This window comes from Harmonia axyridis, chromosome 3, assembly GCF_914767665.1.
Source record: "Harmonia axyridis chromosome 3, icHarAxyr1.1, whole genome shotgun sequence".
Lineage (NCBI taxonomy): Eukaryota > Metazoa > Arthropoda > Insecta > Coleoptera > Coccinellidae > Harmonia > Harmonia axyridis.
Window position 1 is genome coordinate 10,493,266 of NC_059503.1, and position 20,954 is coordinate 10,514,219.

At 34.6% G+C, this 20,954-nt stretch overlaps 1 protein-coding gene across 3 annotated transcripts; it reads left to right on the forward strand.

The window, feature by feature from the left end:
- Positions 1-1,403: 1,403 nt before the first annotated feature.
- On the forward strand, positions 1,404-19,474 carry LOC123676792. Of its 3 annotated transcripts, XM_045613009.1 has the most exons (7): positions 1,405-1,653; positions 15,964-16,186; positions 16,564-16,718; positions 17,070-17,775; positions 17,903-18,157; positions 18,599-19,122; positions 19,219-19,474. In XM_045613009.1, the coding sequence occupies exons 4-7, from the start codon at positions 17,277-17,279 to the stop codon at positions 19,330-19,332; spliced, it is 1,392 nt and encodes a 463-aa protein (XP_045468965.1). In that variant the 5' UTR covers positions 1,405-1,653; positions 15,964-16,186; positions 16,564-16,718; positions 17,070-17,276; the 3' UTR covers positions 19,333-19,474. The 3 variants fall into 3 exon arrangements, with proteins under 3 accessions (XP_045468963.1, XP_045468965.1, XP_045468964.1); XM_045613007.1 differs by having other exon boundaries at positions 1,404-1,653; positions 18,599-19,474; XM_045613008.1 differs by lacking the exon at positions 1,405-1,653 and adding an exon at positions 4,686-4,927 and having other exon boundaries at positions 18,599-19,474.
- The last annotated feature ends 1,480 nt before the right edge of the window (positions 19,475-20,954 follow it).

Sequence of the window (20,954 nt, forward strand, 5' to 3'; positions counted from 1 at the left end):
TAATCGATAGAACCATTGTTCTGGAAAATTTAATGTATTTAGGGGTGGAGTCTTAAACAGAGTGAAGTGAATTTATGGCATAACTTAAAAATTATGTATTTTTCAGTTCATATTGATTGTTGTAAAATCTAATTTTTCTTGAATATTTTATTTATGATAATTTTACAACTTGATAAACATTAGAGAAAATTAAATTGATTAGAATCACGATAATAACAATTTTCAATTTTATGGGTATATTTCGAAGTTTCTCTTATTTTTTAAGAATTTCAATGTTGGCTTCAAATCTGCATGTAAATATTTAGTTAATGCCAAAAGGGTTTCATATTTTTATTGATTGTGGTATCAAATTTTATGCCTTTAACTCTTATAGTTTAACAAAGGGCATTTCAACAATTTTTTATTTTTTATTCAGCTGAAAATTTGAAAATTACAGACATTTGAGCAAAATGCTGATCTCATAAAACAAATGCACGAAATTAAAGGAAATCAGAATTAAAATATAGAAATCAACAATTATTTCACCATATTTTAATCAACAACTCTTTCTATTATTTTGAAGCTTCATTGGAAATACCCACCTATATTTTGATGTTAATATTTTGCGAAATGAATACCTACCTCTGTAATTTTTTTTGATGTTTATGGTGAATAAACATTATATTATATTATTATTATATTATATTTTCATGTTGAAAATATGAATTGATATTTTCTGTACTGAAGAATGAGGAAATAGAGTTTTTTCATGAATATCTAAAGATATCGAATCGATCAATATGTTAAATTTTTTAATTCGATTTCATGGATTCGAATCTTCATATTATCCTAACTATTTACGAATTTTTAGAGATGTATTTTAATTCAATTCATATGGGTTGTTATTAAAGGGTTATTAATTTAAGATATTCATTTGTGTTTGCGAAGAGGATAATTTTGAGTGAACTCCAAAAAACTAATCTTCATGTGACGTATTTTCCTCAGAAGGAAATTCTGTCTTAGACGAAAAACGACAATTTTAGCAGCAGGTGTTCAATCCAGACAATAATAGTCGTAAACTGAGATCTTCCGGTTCAACAGATGGGACCAAGAGACATCCATTGATTTTCCTTAAATTGTTCGAATTTTCATCTTAAAATAATGAAGTCTTACAACTATGTGATCCTCCTCAATAGGAATAGAATGTAAAGTAGATTTAACAAAACTATCTTCGTTGTAATTGTCAGAATCAAATTATTTCTGTGATTAATGTTTAATTCATTTCAATGCACCATAGATTTCAATCGAAAATCAACGGTCTATCGAAATTTTGTGAAACATGCAATAATCCTTAGAAAAGTCTATGGTGTGAAACGCAAGTTAATACCACAGATTACTAGTTAGTTAGTTAGTCTGTGTTAATACGTCATATCAGTTTGTATTGGGTCGATTTTCCACATTGATCATTATTTCTTGGTCACGATTTGTTTGGACACCTCTATTTTGGCAACAGTCGTCTAGGAAATGAAATAAGTGACGCAAATAATGATAATCACCCTAGTCAATCGAATATTGACATGAATTCTTGAAAAAAAAAACAAATTGAGAGTAAGGAAGATTGAAAACATTTTTCATCCATAAACCATTATGTCGAGACACTATTTTGGAAATCAGGTATGAAATTCAAACTATTTATGAGTGTTTATTCGAAAGGGTAGTAATTTTATTCTATGGAACGCTAAATTATGGGAGTTGACGTTGTCGAAAGCTGTCTTTTTGATTGAAGATAAGATTTTCAATAGAGAATTGTTGACTTATTTCCTGCAGGCATAACTACCCATTTATTTTTACCAATTATAATCATTTTTATTCGGTGTAGCTTATTTCAATTCTAAATCTTGATTTCGATAATGTTGCCTTTCTATTTTTACATTGAAATTTAGAGACTGAACACTAGTCACGAAAACTCTCCACCCTTAAATGTTTCAGAGATTTTTCCATGTTGGGCATGTAGATGCTAGCTAAGCGATAACAGAACAATTTTTTGCATTTTATACTTGTTTAGTTTATTTTATTTCATCTAAAAAATTAGTCAAATATTAATAACTGAGAAAATGCAGTAGGGAGTTCTTTGCGAAAATTTAATTTATTTGTATATAAATAGTCGAAAGTTCATAACTCCGAAACTATTGGAAGTAGGACTTCACAGTAGAAAAATATTGTTTTTTTTACCAAAAAAATTTGAACTGATTCACCAACAGAACTATAGAAAATATTGAATACATATTGGAAAAAAACATCCAAGATTTGATACGGTTGCGATTTCGCGAGGATATCTACATATAATAACAATGTCCTTCATGCATAATTTTGTGTAGAAAGCGTCATCGAAATCTTGAGCAGAATATAAAAAACCTCATATTCCAATGATTACCTATCCGACCGCGTTGAAATTTAATTTCAAGTGAATAGTATACTGAGTGTTCTACAAGCTCTATGAAACACTTCGACAGATGATAGCTGCACTTATTCTAAACATGTTTTTCTATAAACATAGGCCTATTCGTATTCGTTCAGAAGTTGAAAGACTTTGAAAAAATATATTTTCTTGTAAAAGTCAGAAATATTTTTGAACAATAAAATGAACTCAAGCCTCACATCGATGATCTGCATCTTGAATTCTATCAAATATTTGATTTGATGGTATGTGGTTTTAACATGCTAGACAAGCTGCTTCATATGTTCCCATAATAATCTAACAGATTGAGATCCGGTGAACGAGGTGGCCATGGCATTTGTCCCACTTGACCTTTTCATTTATTCCAGCAAAATTCATTCAACCACAGCAACTTGCTCCGTCTGTGGTGGTGCTTCATCGTGCTGTTATCACATATTTCCAACAGTGTTCTGAGGGTTCTAGATCATCAATGAAGTCAAAAATAATGTGCAAATCTGCATTTAAACTAACATTTATAACATCTACTGGCATCAAATAATGATTGAAAATCCCATCCCAAAAACTGACACTAAAATTTTGCTGAAATCGTCTTGATCTATTAGCTTATATCCATTATGATTGTTGTGGATATCGTCCTTATAGAAACGGAAGACAAACGAAAGGCATCTTTTATTTTGTGCGTGTTTTTGAAGTTACCATCGACCAAATTCTAGTTATTAGGTATATCAACTAGTATATTTTCGTTAGTTGGTCTTTTTTTAATTCAAACATGAAAATTAATTATTTCCGATTTTTTTTCTGAACGAAAACAAGGCGGATCTATAGTGATAGGAAAGGAATGTTCAGAATGAGCACAACTATCGTCTGTCAAAGTTTGTCGTGGAGCTGTATACATTTTATAGAAAAGCAAAATTTTGTGTCAATAGCAGCATTAGTACCATCATAGAAATTCAAGCAGAGTATTGAAAATAAATGAAGAATGACTTGAGGTAAAAGAGTATTGTCCTATATTTAAGGTCCGTGTCGCCATCATGTTAGCCAACATCCAGAATGGATAGGCACCAAAAGAAGAAGACGATTGTCCTATATCAAAATTACCCAATGAGAAAAAATGGCGGTTATTTTTTATAAATAAGGACATTGCTCATAAATCAATCTATGGTTTTGTCTGTGATGTCAATGGTAATGCACAATCGATTATTTTTTTAATTAAGAGGAGCGATGTCAACCCGCTATTGAAACTAAATAGAGTGTTAAAATTAGATGTACCGGGTTTTTCACCATAATTTGACCCCCCCTTTAACTTTGTTACTAAAAGAGGTACGAAAAAAGTTTTCTACAAGAGTTTCACGAAATCGACTAGTGTTTTTAAAAATGATTTCACAAAACGAAATATATGCAGAGTGGTTAACATATCGATTGCAACTTCATTTTTTCAAATGGAACACCCTGTATATTTTTCCATATTTGACTAGCCCTTTTTCCCCTGATTTCGAATAAATGCCAGAAATCATATTTAAAATGTAATGCCACAAGATTATCTTAAAATTCATGTCAATCCAATAATCCATCGTTGTTTTATTGCAATTTAAAGTTATATAGCTCTAAAAAAAACACCCTTTATATTCGAAATCAGGGGAAAAAGAGCTAGTCAAATATAGAAAAATATACAGGGTATTCCTTTTGAAAAAATTAAGTTACAATCGATATGTCGCCCACTCTGTATATATTTCGTTTTGTGAAATCATTTTGAAAAAAACTAGTCTATTTCATTAAACTTTTGTAGAAAAGATTTTTTTGTACCTCTTTTAGTAACAAAGTTAAAGGGGGGATCAAATTATGGTGAAAAACCAGGTGCCTACCTAACAGAAAATACAAAGTAAAGGTTGAATTGAAACCACTGAATTCTTTAAACGATCCTCGGAACAATTTTAAACAAAAATGAAAACCTATTTGAGAAACAAGCGCGCAATAATGCCGTTGCTTCCAATTACAAATTCGAAAAGTTTCTTCGTATGTCTTTAACACCCTCCATCAAACGGCGAACATTCAGCGATATTGACATGACAGAGACATCTATCCTCGGCATTGTCTATCCAAAACGGATTCACGCTATTTCACCCAGTTCCGAGATTGGAACCGATGTCCTGTCAGCCGTTTAGTATAGAAATTTGCATGTCATAACAGGGAATTTTTCCAATACTGGCTAATTTTGCCATGCCCCAAGCAGGAAGTGGAAGTTCGATCTGCCAGTCGCCGGGGCAAGACGAGCCCGAACGGAACACAGAGTACAGTCGAATTCGCGAGCACAATACAGGTCCACCCACGACCGCGACCACCATCTCAGATGGGGTCGTTTTAATCAATCAAAGAAGGGTCTGGTTGTCACCTCTTTGATGTATTAATCGCGGAATAATAATAATAATCAACGTTGGCGCGGTGTGGTTTTGCGTGCGGTCTTCTTTTGTTCATGCGTCGCAACAGCTGTTGGTGAGTGGTTCTTTTCGATGTGGTCGAATTTCGAATTATTTCTAGGTGCCGAATGATATGAAGGGGTTTCCGATAGGTATGAGTCTCAGAGTAATGAACATATATAGAGGGAGGAGAAGTTGCAGCCTCGGGAAATTCATCCATTTTTTTTTCGAAATTCTCAGATTTTCAAACTGCAAGCATTTTCGTGATCTACATAGTCGAATCAACCAATAACATGATACAATACTTCTATGAAGGAACTTTTATTTTTTTTCAATTTTCTAATGGAAAATTTTACGAAAATTTTTCGACAAAAAATTTTTCAGGTGAGATCGAAATTCGGCTAATTAGAGATCGTCAATTCTGGCACCGCTCACCGATTCTTCGTAGAGCTCACGGTTTTGAGGTAATTTGAACCCGAAATTTGGGAAAAAATTGAATTTGCCTCGAAAAATCGTTATATCTCCTGAATTATTCGTCACAGACCCCTCAAATAAAGAAGTTTTCAAACATCAAGTTGCCATCTAAGACATACTGAGGTTTCGAGGGCATAGCTTATGTTCAGGAGAAGTTGCAGCCTCGGAAATATTATCAATTTTCTTCTCGAAAATTTCAGATTTTTACCTCTAATTTCTGAAATAATGTACTGATCACCCAACTGCAAGCATTCTCGTGATCTACATAGTCGAATTGACCAATAAAATGGTACAATAGTCCCATGAAGGAACTTTCAATTTTTTTCAACTTTCTAAGGGTTAGGTATGGAAAATTTTACGAAAATGTTTTGACAAAAAATTTTTCAGGTGAGATCGAAATTCGGCTAATTAGAGATCGTCAATTCTGGCACTGCTCACCGATTCGTCGTAGAGCTCACGGTTTTGAGGGAATTTGAACCCGAAATTTGGGAAAATATTGAATTTGCCTCGAAAAATCGTTATATCTCCTGAATTATTCGTCACAGACCCCTCAAATAAAGAAGTTTTCAAACATCAAGTTGCCATCTAAGACATACTGAGGTTTCGAGGGCGTAGCTTATGTTCAGGAGAAGTTGCAGCCTCGGAAATATTATCAATTTTCTTCTCGAAAATTTCAGATTTTTACCTCTAATTTCTGAAATAATGTACTGATCACCTAACTGCAAGCATTCTCGTGATCTACATAGTCGAATTGACCAATAAAATGGTACAATAGTCCCATGAAGGAACTTTCAATTTTTTTCAACTTTCTAAGGGTTAGGTATGGAAAATTTTACGAAAATGTTTTGACAAAAAATTTTTCAGGTGAGATCGAAATTCGGCTAATTAGAGATCGTCAATTCTGGCACTGCTCACCGATTCGTCGTAGAGCTCACGGTTTTGAGGGAATTTGAACCCGAAATTTGGGAAAATATTGAATTTGCCTCGAAAAATCGTTATATCTCCTGAATTATTCGTCACAGACCCCTCAAATAAAGAAGTTTTCAAACATCAAGTTGCCATCTAAGACATACTGAGGTTTCGAGGGCGTAGCTTATGTTCAGGAGAAGTTGCAGCCTCGGAAATATTATCAATTTTCTTCTCGAAAATTTCAGATTTTTACCTCTAATTTCTGAAATAATGTACTGATCACCCAACTGCAAGCATTCTCGTGATCTACATAGTCGAATTGACCAATAAAATGGTACAATAGTCCCATGAAGGAACTTTCAATTTTTTTCAACTTTCTAAGGGTTAGGTATGGAAAATTTTACGAAAATGTTTTGACAAAAAATTTTTCAGGTGAGATCGAAATTCGGCTAATTAGAGATCGTCAATTCTGGCACTGCTCACCGATTCGTCGTAGAGCTCACGGTTTTGAGGGAATTTGAACCCGAAATTTGGGAAAATATTGAATTTGCCTCGAAAAATCGTTATATCTCCTGAATTATTCGTCACAGACCCCTCAAATAAAGAAGTTTTCAAACATCAAGTTGCCATCTAAGACATACTGAGGTTTCGAGGGCGTAGCTTATGTTCAGGAGAAGTTGCAGCCTCGGAAATATTATCAATTTTCTTCTCGAAAATTTCAGATTTTTACCTCTAATTTCTGAAATAATGTACTGATCACCCAACTGCAAGCATTCTCGTGATCTACATAGTCGAATTGACCAATAAAATGGTACAATAGTCCCATGAAGGAACTTTCAATTTTTTTCAACTTTCTAAGGGTTAGGTATGGAAAATTTTACGAAAATGTTTTGACAAAAAATTTTTCAGGTGAGATTGAAATTCGGCTAATTAGAGATCGTCAATTCTGGCACTGCTCACCGATTCGTCGTAGAGCTCACGGTTTTGAGGGAATTTGAACCCGAAATTTGGGAAAATATTGAATTTGCCTCGAAAAATCGTTATATCTCCTGAATTATTCGTCACAGACCCCTCAAATAAAGAAGTTTTCAAACATCAAGTTGCCATCTAAGACATACTGAGGTTTCGAGGGCGTAGCTTATGTTCAGGAGAAGTTGCAGCCTCGGAAATATTATCAATTTTCTTCTCGAAAATTTCAGATTTTTACCTCTAATTTCTGAAATAATGTACTGATCACCTAACTGCAAGCATTCTCGTGATCTACATAGTCGAATCAATCATAAAATGGTACAATAGTCCTATTTTAATTTTTTTTCAATTTTGAAATCAAGTCAAGCTCATGCGAAGTATCTTGAAAATCAAGCCAAGCCTAGAATCCCTACAGTGCGCCAGCCCCTCGACGTGGTGAAAGAAAAAATAAAGAATATCGAAAAAAAAATCTACATGCGAAATATCGTGTCTAAATCACATAAATACCGCAATTTCAACAAGCGCGCGAAAACACCTGACCTGACCTGAGGTCAGTTTTTTTTCATAATTGATTTAAAATTCAAGGCTCTTTCTCCAGTTATGCGATTCAGAATATTGTAGAATGCTGATCTATCTCAGTTCTCATATCGAATTAATAGAATACTCAATGATTCAAGAGATGCAACCTCAGAGTAATAAACATAGATAGAGTCATTTTCAGTAAGCAAATTTTGTCCCCAACATGAATATGAAGCGCGCGGAAATGAACATAGGTATCAGTGATACGATATTTCATTCAATTCGCGAGTTTCTCCACAAGGAACGCACTTCTTATGTCCCATAGTGAATCAACGTTTCATATCAACTCAAAATATATTGAAATAAATACCTAAATATATCAGAAATTCAGAAAACAAACTTCAAGGGCGCCAAACGACGTGAAACAACGTATGACACCAGGAGAGCGATAGTTGCCAAATCTTCGATTTCAGCAGGTAGATACAGAAAATAATAAATATTGTGTATACTATAAATAGTATAAATTCGACATTTGGGGAAAATATCGGATTCCAAATATTCAAATTTGCATATTTAATTGAGAATCACCCAAATCAATATATTCTATTCAATATAATATACATTCATAAGGATTATAGTAAAATTGTGGATTTGAAAATAAATCACAATCCGACAACGTTATCTAACCATGTTGGGAACATGTAAAAATTGCGCATACTCCCTCTATCTATGTTTATTACTTTATGGATTCAACTGAGATTATCCGATAAAATCAAAAATTCACGATGACAAGCGCACTGTACCGACTGTAAATCACCTCATTTTCCCAAATCCCATTTTTTTTCAGATCATGCGTTAACCCCGCATCCAACTGCAACTACTCATGTTTTTATCATGTAAAGAGTATACAGTGAATGTTTTAGCTCATCCCATTATGATAATTTCGGCATGGAAAAATTGGCCACCTGTTTCGCAGATACGAACCTTGTTAAACCGGCCCCTCCCTCTTCTTCAGCTTCACCTGCTCCTGTTTACCAACCAACTCCCCGTAGGGCCATATTTTCCTCTTGTAATCCTTTAAACATCGCGCCTGTAGGAACCGGGGGAGGGTGGATAGGGCGTATAGGTTTAACAAGGGGCGATTCGTCGTTAATGCCACGGTCATTTATTATGACGAAGTTATGGATTAACCAAAACTTGACGTCTTTCTGTTCGGTGTCATTGTTTAGGGAGTCGGAATCTATGAAATTGAATCGGCTGGCATTAGATTTTTGTTTGTCGTACGACTGTTTTAGAGGATGATAAATCTCGGTTGTTTTTTTGGGGAAGGTGTTTGTTGTTGAATTAAGTTGAGGGGTAAGAGATATTTGCATAATTTTGAGCGCTGGTTCTGAACGCATGTTGTTTTTTTTAAATGTTGGTGTTCATGACTTGAAGATTTGAGAATTTCTGGGTAGTTTTGAGGTATAAATTCTTTCCGACTTATGAGCATCTGAAACATCATTCAAAAAGTGGATACTTTCTCGGAACGAATTGAGACCACAAAATACGTTATTGTGATTTTCCGATACACCCTGTATATATTATTCACCTCTCTGCCGAGTGATCTTTCACCGTGGACGATCGTGTTGATAATCGTCTATTCCGGAATTTCAGGCATCTAGCTATACTAACTGACAAAGAAACTGCAACAACCAGAAGGATCTGTTTAAATTTTAATTTTTTGGTAAAACATAGAGAGTAAAGCAAGGAGTAAATGATCGAAATTTGGAGAAAAAAACGAAGGATTTACAATTTTTTTATGCATTTGTTGGTAATGTGTTTAGCCACCGCGATTATTCATACACTCTCCAACACGTCTCGCCATTGATGCAATAAGATCGTTTATTTCTTCTTGAGGGTTACTATTCCAAGCCCAAGCTACCTGTATTTCAGGTCTCAGAGCTGCCAAAGTCCGTGGGGGCTGGGGTAAATTTCCAAGCCATATACCCATGATATCCCAATCATGCTTTATGGGTGAAAGATCGGGAGATCTGGGCGGTCATGGCAAAATATTCACATGGGTCGCTTCAAAAAAGTTCAAAATAACTCTGGCAACATCAGGTCGGGCATTATATGCTGAAATATTGGATTCTCAAGCCGGTAAGGGATAACATATGGCTCCACTATTTCTTGAAGGTAACGCAGCGCTGTCATGTTGCCTCCAATAAAGACTAAAGGTGACCTACTTGCATGTGCAATAGCACCCCATACTATAACGTCTACTTTCCAGTTTACATGATGCTCAACATTAAACTGAGGTTCAAGTCTTTCTCCCCGACATCGTTTTACCCTTCTTCGGCCATCATGTGCACCCAAAGAGAATCGAGATTCATCAGAAAAGACGACCTGATGTCATTCCATCATTCCAATGTTGACTTTCTCTGGACCACTGTAATCGATGCCGGCGATGCTCAACCGTCAGAGATAACACAAAATGGGGTCGATAATGCTGCAGTCCAAAAGACCTTATCCGGCGGTAAACCGTTAGGACAGTTACAGGATGGCCTTGTTCTCCTAACCACTCATCAGCAAAAGATCGAATTGTCGCAAATCGGACTCTAATGGTCATAAGTCTTAGACGTCGATCTTGAACTTCATTCGTGCCCCTTCAACGTCCGGTGCCTACTCTTCTTCGATTTTGGGCATTACCAAACCACGCTTGACAACATCTCATAACAGTAGTTGGATTTCTGTTCGTAATACGGTTGGCGATTTCTCGAAATGACAACCTCGCCTCCTGAAAACCAATAATCCGACCTCTTTCAAATTCACTTAGCTTGCGATACATTCCGCGTACACGTGCTCTAGGCATTTTAACAACAACTAAACATCGATTAACTGAATAATATCGTCCACGAATCATTTTTGAATTTCTTCAGTATTCACTAATGAGCACTGACTTTGATTGAACAATTCCTAAACGTTGTTGAAGCTTGAAACTTTCCACAATTAAATGGCATAACCTCCTAAACACAAATCACATGAGAAATGTCAAAAAATAAACATAGTATTTCCATTATAACAGTTTTCAATTATATCATTCCTATTGGAAAACCCATCACTATCTTTCCCAGCAATAGCCCAACAGTCTCGACTCTAAGGAAAATATCTACCTCAATATGGAATTCATACAAGGTCAAAACAACCCCATGTCATCTTACCGATGTACCCCGCCGACCTAGATGTCTCCGACTTGACATCGGCAATTTTATTCAGCCAATATGATGAATGTTCATTCGATATATTTTGGATTTATGTGGCAGTACAACGTTGCGAGAATGGAGCAAAGCACCACCTTGTACTGAACCGACTGCCTTTTAAAAACATCATCATCTGATATAAAATACGGACAACTTAAGAAATATTACGGTTTCATTGGGAAATTTTAATAGCTCAATTTTCTGCTAACGATCTTGCTCCATCATTGTTGTTCTAAAACGGTCTTCTTTATCGACTGAATGTGAACGGAATTTGGTTTGATTACAGAATGTATCGAACTCCAAACAGCTCATTCTTTCCTGGAGGTTTCCATATTTTCATGAGCATAATCAATAATAAAGTGTTTTCGAATAGGAAATATATGAAAAACGAGTATATTTCAATAGAAATCGATGGATGTTCATTTCAAGAAAGTTTTCATTACCAATTTGCATCATTTGCGGCTGTACTCGAATATTTCCCTCCTGTCAAAAATTCTATGTAAATTGAGAACAATTATCGAAAATTACAGCGATAATTGCATTGTAGGAAGCGAAACAGCACTCCAATAATTGTTCTGTTCATAGATGCATAGTTTCTATGCATCTTACACAGTTCGAATCTATGGCAATTCCATTCTAAATCAGTTTGACAAGTAATGTAACAGTTTATTCGGGAAATATTCCCCTGAATTACACTCGTGCATCAAAATGACCGGATAATTTCGCATTCCAGCGTGTTTTCTTTGAAAAACTGCATTCGGTCATTTTCATTTTTGGAGAAAAAGCCCTCCACTTTCGGTGTCGGGCTCTTTCTCCAAAAATGAAAATGAACTCATGCAGTTTTTATGACAACACGCTGTCATGCAAAATTATCGGTAATTTTGATGCACTTGTGCAATTACTTACGATAACTTCACGAATTGCATTTTTAAGGTCTTGAATCGGTTGCTCAGAGTAATAAACATAGATTTTCAGTATGCAAATTTCGTCCCAAACATGAATTATAAAATTTGACATGAAGCGCGCGGAAATGAAAACATATCAGTGATACGATATTTCACTCAATTATTTGAACATTTCCGCTCACTGAACAGTTTTTGTTTACCGTCTATCTGTCTGTCTATGTATTCGCATATCCTTGTAACAGCCTCAACTTCTACAATTTTCATCTGATTTTGATGAAATTTTGAATGGATATTTTCTCTAGGTCGCTAATACTCGTGTAACAATTTCAGCTTCGTCAGATACAGAGTGTTCATTGAGCATGCGAAAACGTGATATTCCCGTTGATTTTTTTCATTTGGCGTTGGAAAAACACTACAAATTTTACATTATGCTTTATCATTTCCTCGTAGAATCATTGAACAAAGTGGTTAACAGAATGACAAAAAAATTTGAATAAGGTGTTAAGAAACTATTTTTTTTTACTCAATAAAATAATTATTGAAAGCAATAAACCAAAATCAAATCAAACTGGTAAGAGTTTCAAAATATTTACCCATGAGACAGAGCCCTCTTCGACTCGTAAGCACATGCAAATGTGTTCGAGTATAACTCGAGAACCGATCAATTGATTTCAACGATTGTTTTTCTATTGTTACCAGTGTCACTCCTCTATCTATCACAAAAGTGATCGGTGACGGTAGAAGACTAAATGATGGGGATTTTTAGTAGGGTGGCTTTGGGGGCGCACGTGTCAAATTCAATTGTTCCGGGTATCATTACAAGAACCAAGAGGGGTGAAATTGCAACACGTTGGCGAAACGAATCGCCAGACCAGATGATCCGTCGAAAAAAAGCATTACACGTTTGAGTCTCCTGGTTGATATCTAATCGATTACAATTAAGGGTGTTAGACTATGAACGTGTTGAGTGGGGGCGCCATTACTTCAAAATTCATCCCTTCCACTTCGTTAGAGCGATTATGTTTATTTACCCTTAATTATTTGAATCGATATTTTGCAAACAACGATATTGATTACTTCAAAAAGGATAAAAATCCTCATTCCCTTCATAACACTTTGCTCGAATATTTCCCTCCTGTCGAAAATTCTATGTAAATGGAATGCAATTATCGAAAATTACAGCTAATATTTCCCTCCTGTCAAAAATTCTATGTAAATGGAATGCAATTATTGAAAATTACAGCGAATATTTCTATGTATATGGAGAACAATTATCGAAAATTACAGCGAATATTTCCCTCCTGTCAAAAATTCTATGTATCTGGAGAACAATTATCGAAAATTACAGCGAATATTTCCCTCCTGTCAAAAATTCTATGTATATGGAGAACAATTATCAAAAATTACAGCGATAATTGCATTGTAGGAAGCGAAACTGCACTGCGATAATTGTTCTGTTCATAGATGTATAGTTTTTATGTATCTTACACAGTTCGAATCTATGGCAATTCCATTCTAAATCAGTTTGACAAGTAATGTAACAGTTTATTCGGGAAATATTCCCCCGAATTACACTCGTGCATCAAGATGACCGGATAATTTCGCATTCCAGCGTGTTTTCTTTGAAAAACTGCATTCGGTCATTTTCATTTTTGGAGAAAGAGCCCGACACCGAATTACACTCGTGCATCAAAATGACCAGATAATTTCGCATTCCAGCGTGTTTTCTTTGAAAAACTGCATTCGGTCATTTTCATTTTTGGAGAAAGAGCCCGACACCGAAGGTGGAGGGCTCTTTCTCCAAAAATGAAAATGAACTCATGCAGTTTATTTGACAACACGCTATCATACAAAATTATCGGTAATTTTGATGCACTTGTGCAATTACTTACGATAACTCAACCAGTAAAAACACATTGTTTTCTTGATATAGTCAATATAGGCGATATAGTCACCTTCAAGAGTGATACATGTACAGGGTGGGCAAATTTCGATGTTTTAGCACTACAACTTTTAAACCAGAGGTGATAGACAAAATCTGATACCCACTTCTCGATCTCTTTTTCTGAGAAACTATCAAGGGTAGTATTCATTTTTGGCCACCTTCTTTTGTTTTCGAGTTATAAGCGAAAATTGGAAAAATGGCGATATCGAAAAACATTCATATCTCCGTTGATATTGATGATAGAGCTCTGAAATTTAAACATTATACAGGCACTTTTTTACGTAGAATCCAGTGGCGTACTCGTATTTTCAAAAGGGTTTTTAATTACGAAGCTATGACCCAAAGTTATGTTTTTTTAAATGGGAACACTATATTTCTGTGACATTTTTTGAAAGCTTAATTTTTCCTGATTTCAAAAATATATAACATCATATGGTTCGTATCAATATAAATAATAGAAAATGGTCAAAAACCTTTTTTTACCTAAGATTCTCATTATTTCTATGGTTTCAACTGTTGATGAGCACAGAAAAATTGAGTTTCCTATAACAAGAGAAGTGTCCTTCCGTTAATCTGATTTTTTCTATGATTTTCAGTAATTCCCTTCGTAATTAAATTGTTCAATCATATATGCATTGTTTCATGTGCTATTTGAAATGGATTGGTATAGTATATCCAAAGTCACTTGGAGGAAGATGAATATTTCAATTATACAAGGTTTGTCCAAGTTTCCAGAAATTCCTTTGGGCCCAGTGAATTTATTGCCTAACAATACTTTTAGATAAACCCCGGTATTTTGCAGATCGCGGTATCCACTTCAAAGGTGCATCTATGGCCAAGAGTTTTTATGGAATAGTTCAAGTGACTTTGAATAAACTGTGCGTATTCAATCTGGAGACCTATGAAAATAATCTTCTGATGCATCCATCTCATTACAACTCTTTCGATTGAAACAATCGATCCCGTGGATCTTTTCGTTATTTCCGAATCTATTTTTAGATGAAAAATTTATAAAATATACCTCGATTCGAATTTTGTATAAATTAGTAAAAAGCATAGAAATAATCAGATTGATGGAAGGACACTACTCTTGTTATAGGAAGCTCAATTTTTCTGTGCTCGTCAACAGTTGAAACCATAGAAATAATGAGAATCTTAGGTAAAAAAAGGTTTTTGATCATTTTCTATTGTTTATATTGATACGAACCATATGATGTTATATATTTTTGAAATCAGAAAAAATTAAGCTTTCAAAAAATGTCACAGAAATATAGTGTTCCCATTTAAAAAAACATAACTTTGGGTCATAGCTTCGTAATTAGAAACCCTTTTGAAAAGACGAGCACGCCACTGGATTCTACGTAAAAAAGTGCCTGTATAATGTTTTCATTTCAGAGCTCTATCATCAATATCAACGGAGATATGAATGTTTTTCGATATCGCCATTTTTCCAATTTTCGCTTATAACTCGAAAACAAAAGAAGGTGGCCAAAAATGAATACTACCCTTGATAGTTTCTCAGAAAAAGAGATCGAGAAGTGGGTATTCGATTTTGTCTATCACCTCTGGTTTAAAAGTTGTAGTGCTAAAACATCGAAATTTGCCCACCCTGTACATCAGAATGTCTCAAATTTGATGTTCGCTGAAAGCATCTCGAGAACAAAAAGACTAAGAGAAAAAATTTTCAAAAACCTCCGATCTCTTTTTGAAATATGTAATAAGATATCAGAAAACGAGAAACAGGACTTTCCTGAAAAAGTACTGGTACTTTATTTCGCTATATCTTGGTTCCTGTTAGAGATATTTGAAAACACAAATGGCATAAGAAATGTAAAAAATAATACAATAATTTTAAATTGCATCATTTCTAATGGAAAACCGTTTTTCATTCGGATTTTAAAAACATATATTCATGGCTTCAAAGAAGCTTGAAAGAAATTCCAATAAAGCAATAGGAAAAATTCCTACCTGTTTATGATAACTATGAAATGAACACTGATCATTTTTGGTGAATGCACATAAAAATATGTGACACCATTTATTTTATATTCTGTAAGATTATGTGAGAACTAATTTACCATATAATATGAATTTTGTTTTTAGCTATTTCCTGCCCGATGAATTAATTTTAGAACTTATTTCTTTACAGTATGATAGACCTTATGGTCCAACCTTGCTGAGGAACTGGGAGGTACCAAAATACTACAAAGGCGGACATCTAGTTGATAAACTGAGACCAACAAGATGTTCCACGAAAATCATTTCAAATGAGAGAGGTCATTTGGTACCCGGAGTCCAGAGGCCCAAGGAATTACCTTGGATACAATTTCCAACAACCTGGCACCTTCCCAAGAAGATTACCAGAAAAACCGGTTAGTTTAACCTTTTTGGTCTTGATAGAATTAGAAAATTCCGAGCTTTCAGTCTTCATCTAATTTGTTTTTCACCTAATGTTTTGCCTACAACTGCGGTAGGCATTTCAGACAATTATAAAGCGTAGAGTACACGTTGGTATGCTCCAAACGTCCAAACTGACAGTGGTATTTGAGACGGTTTGAGCCCTCACTTCTTGTTAGTTTGTCTCGAGGTTTGTCCAGCTTTGTGCAGGCCAGAGCTGGAAAGAAAGCTATGGACTCACCCTAGTCAAACTTATAATCTAAGTGGAGGAGACGAGTTAGAATCTACTGCTTATAAGCTGGAATTTTCTCTCTCTCTCTCTTTGGATTTGATTTAATTTTTCCTTTTTCAGCCGATGAGATAAGTGGCTTGAATAAGATAAAAAAATTCCTTTGTTCTGATGGCAAGCAGAAGGAGAAACATGCACATCCTTGCGTTGTTGCGAATGTAACACAGGATCATAAAGGGGAAGAAAAAGTTGAGAAAACAATTGAGCCATCAAAAGAGGTTTGTGATTCAAAAGTTTGAAATCTTTAATTTTACTCAACATGGAAATCTGTATTTTTTGCCATGTTGCAGAAAGTGCTTTGTCTTTGAGGAAGATTTTTCAACGAGCATCTTTCTCTAACTCGATAGAAAGACTTTTCGAGCGCTTCGTTTAAGTATGAAGGTTTTTTTTTCAATCACTTGAAACTCGTTTTATGAGTAGATATATATTTTTTATGGCCATTTGTAGATGGATATAACGAAACAATTATCTAGCACAATCGCTAATGTAAATATCACTACATCAAGTCACAAGATTTGAATTATGACATTATGAGATCATTTTGATAATTTTTTTTTAATTTGTTTCAGCAACGCCATTGCCCAATACACGACTGCCTGTAAAAGTTAGCTGCATGATTCACATTCTATAAAATTGTGCTTTCGTTAATTTACATTTTTCAATAAATAGAATACCCTTCACTATGTTTTGTTTTCTTTTTATTCAAGTACTTCCCATTCAAAAAATAGAGGCTACTACTTTTTTTTTATCTTAAGGTATAATATTATTGATTTTTCATGCAGTGCGAAAATGACATAAATCTTCCAAACGTATATGAGGCCAAAAATAATCCATCCAAAGTGATTCCTTACGTTCCTGGCGATTTTACCGAAGAGCACCATCGTCCTGAGAGCTATGATGAGTTAGCATCCAAACGTTTTGAAGATAAAAGCAATACAGGACTTCATCTTATTGGAAAGGGATATCCGAGGTATAGAGAAGACTTCAGCAGAGTTTCTCCAACTCTGGAGAAGGTTTTTGAGAAGAGTGAGGAAGGTAAAGATATGCCAAAAACGGCTTACAGACCTCCAGAAGAAAGACTTGCTGAAATGAACGAAGATGATGGAGCTATTCGGGATACCATGTCAAACTTCCTACTAGCCAAAGAGCTTCACAGACAAAATTTGGACCACAATCCACTGCCAGATAAAATTTGCCATACACAATTTCAAAGGATGCAAATGATGCGCGATCAAGAACCAGGTTTAGCGTTAGAAGAAGGAGATTACGCCACAGGTTAGGAAAAATTCTATACAAAATCTGGAGAAATTATAAACTATACATTATATTTATATTATACCTTCTACCTTCATTCAGTACGATTATAAAGATTCTCATAATTCATAAATTTAATTTTATTCAGGTGTCGGCTGGAAAGGCTATCAAGGCTATGGCCCCACTCGTTGCACGAAGTTGAAGGTCTTCAGGCCAAAGAGTTCACTTCTGCAGCCTAGGAGGCCTGGTGAGAAGGCTGATACTTGGGCCAATTTCGAACAAAAATGGAGGTTCATCAAACAGAGCAAGGTTTCACCGATGGACCTTGCTTTATGTTGGGACTTGAGACCTGAAGATCCAAAAGACGAACCCAAACGTCCTGTTCATATTGATGGATCTAATGGTTTGTTTATGTAGATTATAAATACATAACTTAAAAATATGGCTTCTTATATTATGAATAAATTTGTTAAATATTTGAGAAATAAAGAAAAAACAAAGAATTTAAATGGAAGTAACACAGATAAAACTGATTAATACAAACTAAAACAAATACAAAACAAAATTATAAATAGGATGTCAGAGGATATAATTTCAATCAGAATGTTTGAAAGTTTAGGATTAGGTAACTGAAATTTTGAAAAATACTTGAAGCTATTTCAGATGAAGAAGACTCAATCAGTTCACGGTGAAAAATCATTATCATGTCAGAGGACATAACTTTAATTAGAATTGCAAATTGTTTGAAACAAAGTTTTCGGATTGGGTAACTAAAGTTGTTGAAAAATATTTTAAGCCTTTGAGATGGAGAAAACTTAATCAATTGATGGTGAAAATTTTTCAGGTTGTTCAGCTCCAGCAGTGTTCTCAATGGTCCATACACCGAAAGAAAATATCGAGAAAAAAGGAGCAGAACACAGCTGCGACGGTGTACGTGACTGTGTTCCATTATTTTACTCAACCTCAAAATTTGGTGACGATACTAACTATTTCTTCGAGAGAAGATCTGCCAGAGACTTCTCTGAACAGCTTCAACAAAGGATCGACGACGCTAAAAGATCTAACAGCGCTTACGAATTGAGAGATATTGACAAAATAAAAGAAGAAGACAACACGAACAACAAGAATTCGAAAAGAAATGGTAGCATTCCGAAATTGTACAACGATGATACGAATCAGGTTAAATGTGATGAAAAACATCCTTGTTGTTCACATTATAGGAAAAAAACGATGTTCGCCCCAAAAAGAAAATATGAAGGTTCTTGTGTAACTTGCCAAATGAACAATATTTCAATCGGAGATGCAGCTCGAACCAAAGAAAAAAAGAATGTAAAATACACTTCGCAGGCAGGATTGCCTCTAAAAAGAGTAAGTAAAAACATGATTCGAGTGCCAAGACAGAGAAAACCGTACGCATCGAAGAATTATAGAATAGATAGTTTAGCCCCACCTTTTTCTTTACAGAAGGAAAAAAGAGATGAATATCCGGAACATTGGAGACTAGCCACTGTTTATCAACATTCGTACAAACCAATAAAGAATAGAAAATGCACTTTACTTTCTACAGTTTTCAAATAACACATACTTCCGTTTGTAACTCATCATTCAATATTTCTGAGATAATTTTCCAAAATCAGTATTAAATAAGTACAAATATGTAGAAATGTAGTAGCAATTTAAGGAAATTATGTTTTAGAAGTCTAATCATAAGTAATTTAAGAATTAGAACCTACATAAATATATCTAATACTGCTGAAAAACTTACTTTTACAGCTGAAGGTACAAACAAAAAGAGATTCCTTGGATAATTTGAAGGAAAAGTCATCCCGAAAATGCTTTGTTTGCGAGATTCAGGGTGTTAGATTTAAATTTTTTTCAAAGTTTTTTTCGCATAGCATCTGCATTTCACAAGATATTCGACTGTAATATGGCATAGATATTCAAATTTAGAATTAACATCACGTTATATGCTAATTTCTGTCGTGAATCTACAGGGTGGTATTTTTGCTGGAACAGTGCCGGAAAATCCAAATTATCATAAAAATACAGTTATTAAGCTGAGATGATAAAATTAATTATTAGTTTTGGTGCTTATCCTCTTGATCTGTAGAATTGTTTCATAAAGATTCGATAAACTCTCATAATTATCATAATTATCACAAAAAGTACGACTACTAGAATACTATACGACTACTGCATATACTTATTTTTGAGCGCTCGTTCCCCGAACAGAGCGATATAACATTTCGTCACAGTGACAGGTATTTTTCAAATTTCAAGCTGTTTTCAAATGATAAGGTTTGACTCACTGATGGGGACTATGTGGTCACAACTGATCCTGTTCGTCCGGCCTAACGTCCGTAAAATCGATAACTCTCGAACAGATGAAAAAATTAGAAATTTTCAGTGGTTCAGAGAAAAGACGAATATCGAAAAAAAAATTACTGAAAAATAACATTTAGTAATTTCAATAATCTTTATTTTCTCGTCATCAAAACCACAGAAAATTCAAGGAGAATATAGAAAAAAACACAGACGCTTCACCAGTGTACTACTTATACAAAATTCACAGAGAATATCGAAAATAAAGTTATCTACTCCGATATATTTCTGTAACACCAGATTCGACTGAGTTGAAAATTAGTTTATTAGTTATTAATTAACCGACAACAATAACATCACAACAAATTAAAAGCTTCTGACGCAAAAAATCAGTGCTTTCCTCGTTTTTTTTCTGTAGAAGTAAGCACATCTTTGAAAATTAACTGCCAATAGGTTCGGCACTATGCTTACTCTGAAAATGAAAAAGGTTTTTTAGAAAAAACTTTTTCTGCGAAAATACGCAAAAAAATGTGACTCCTCGTTGTCACCATCTTTTCATAAGAATCTCAGTAACTCATGGAGCGCTGAATTTTTACCCAAGGTATTACTGAAATTGCCATTAAAAAAGCTATCTAACGATGCAATAATATACTGGATGTGCCTTTTGAAATGAGGAAAGTAGCCTGTTTCCGGTATAACCGGAAGTTTTAAAGATCTGAAAATTTTTTAGGGAAAAAAATTATGATTAGTTTTTCATAAACGTCTTATAGTGCGTGAATATCGGTGAATTACCCTGTACCTATATCTACTGCTCTTCGACAGGAAAAAAATTTATTAACAGGCTGTAGATAAGTACTTATAGGTGTAGTGCATTTTGG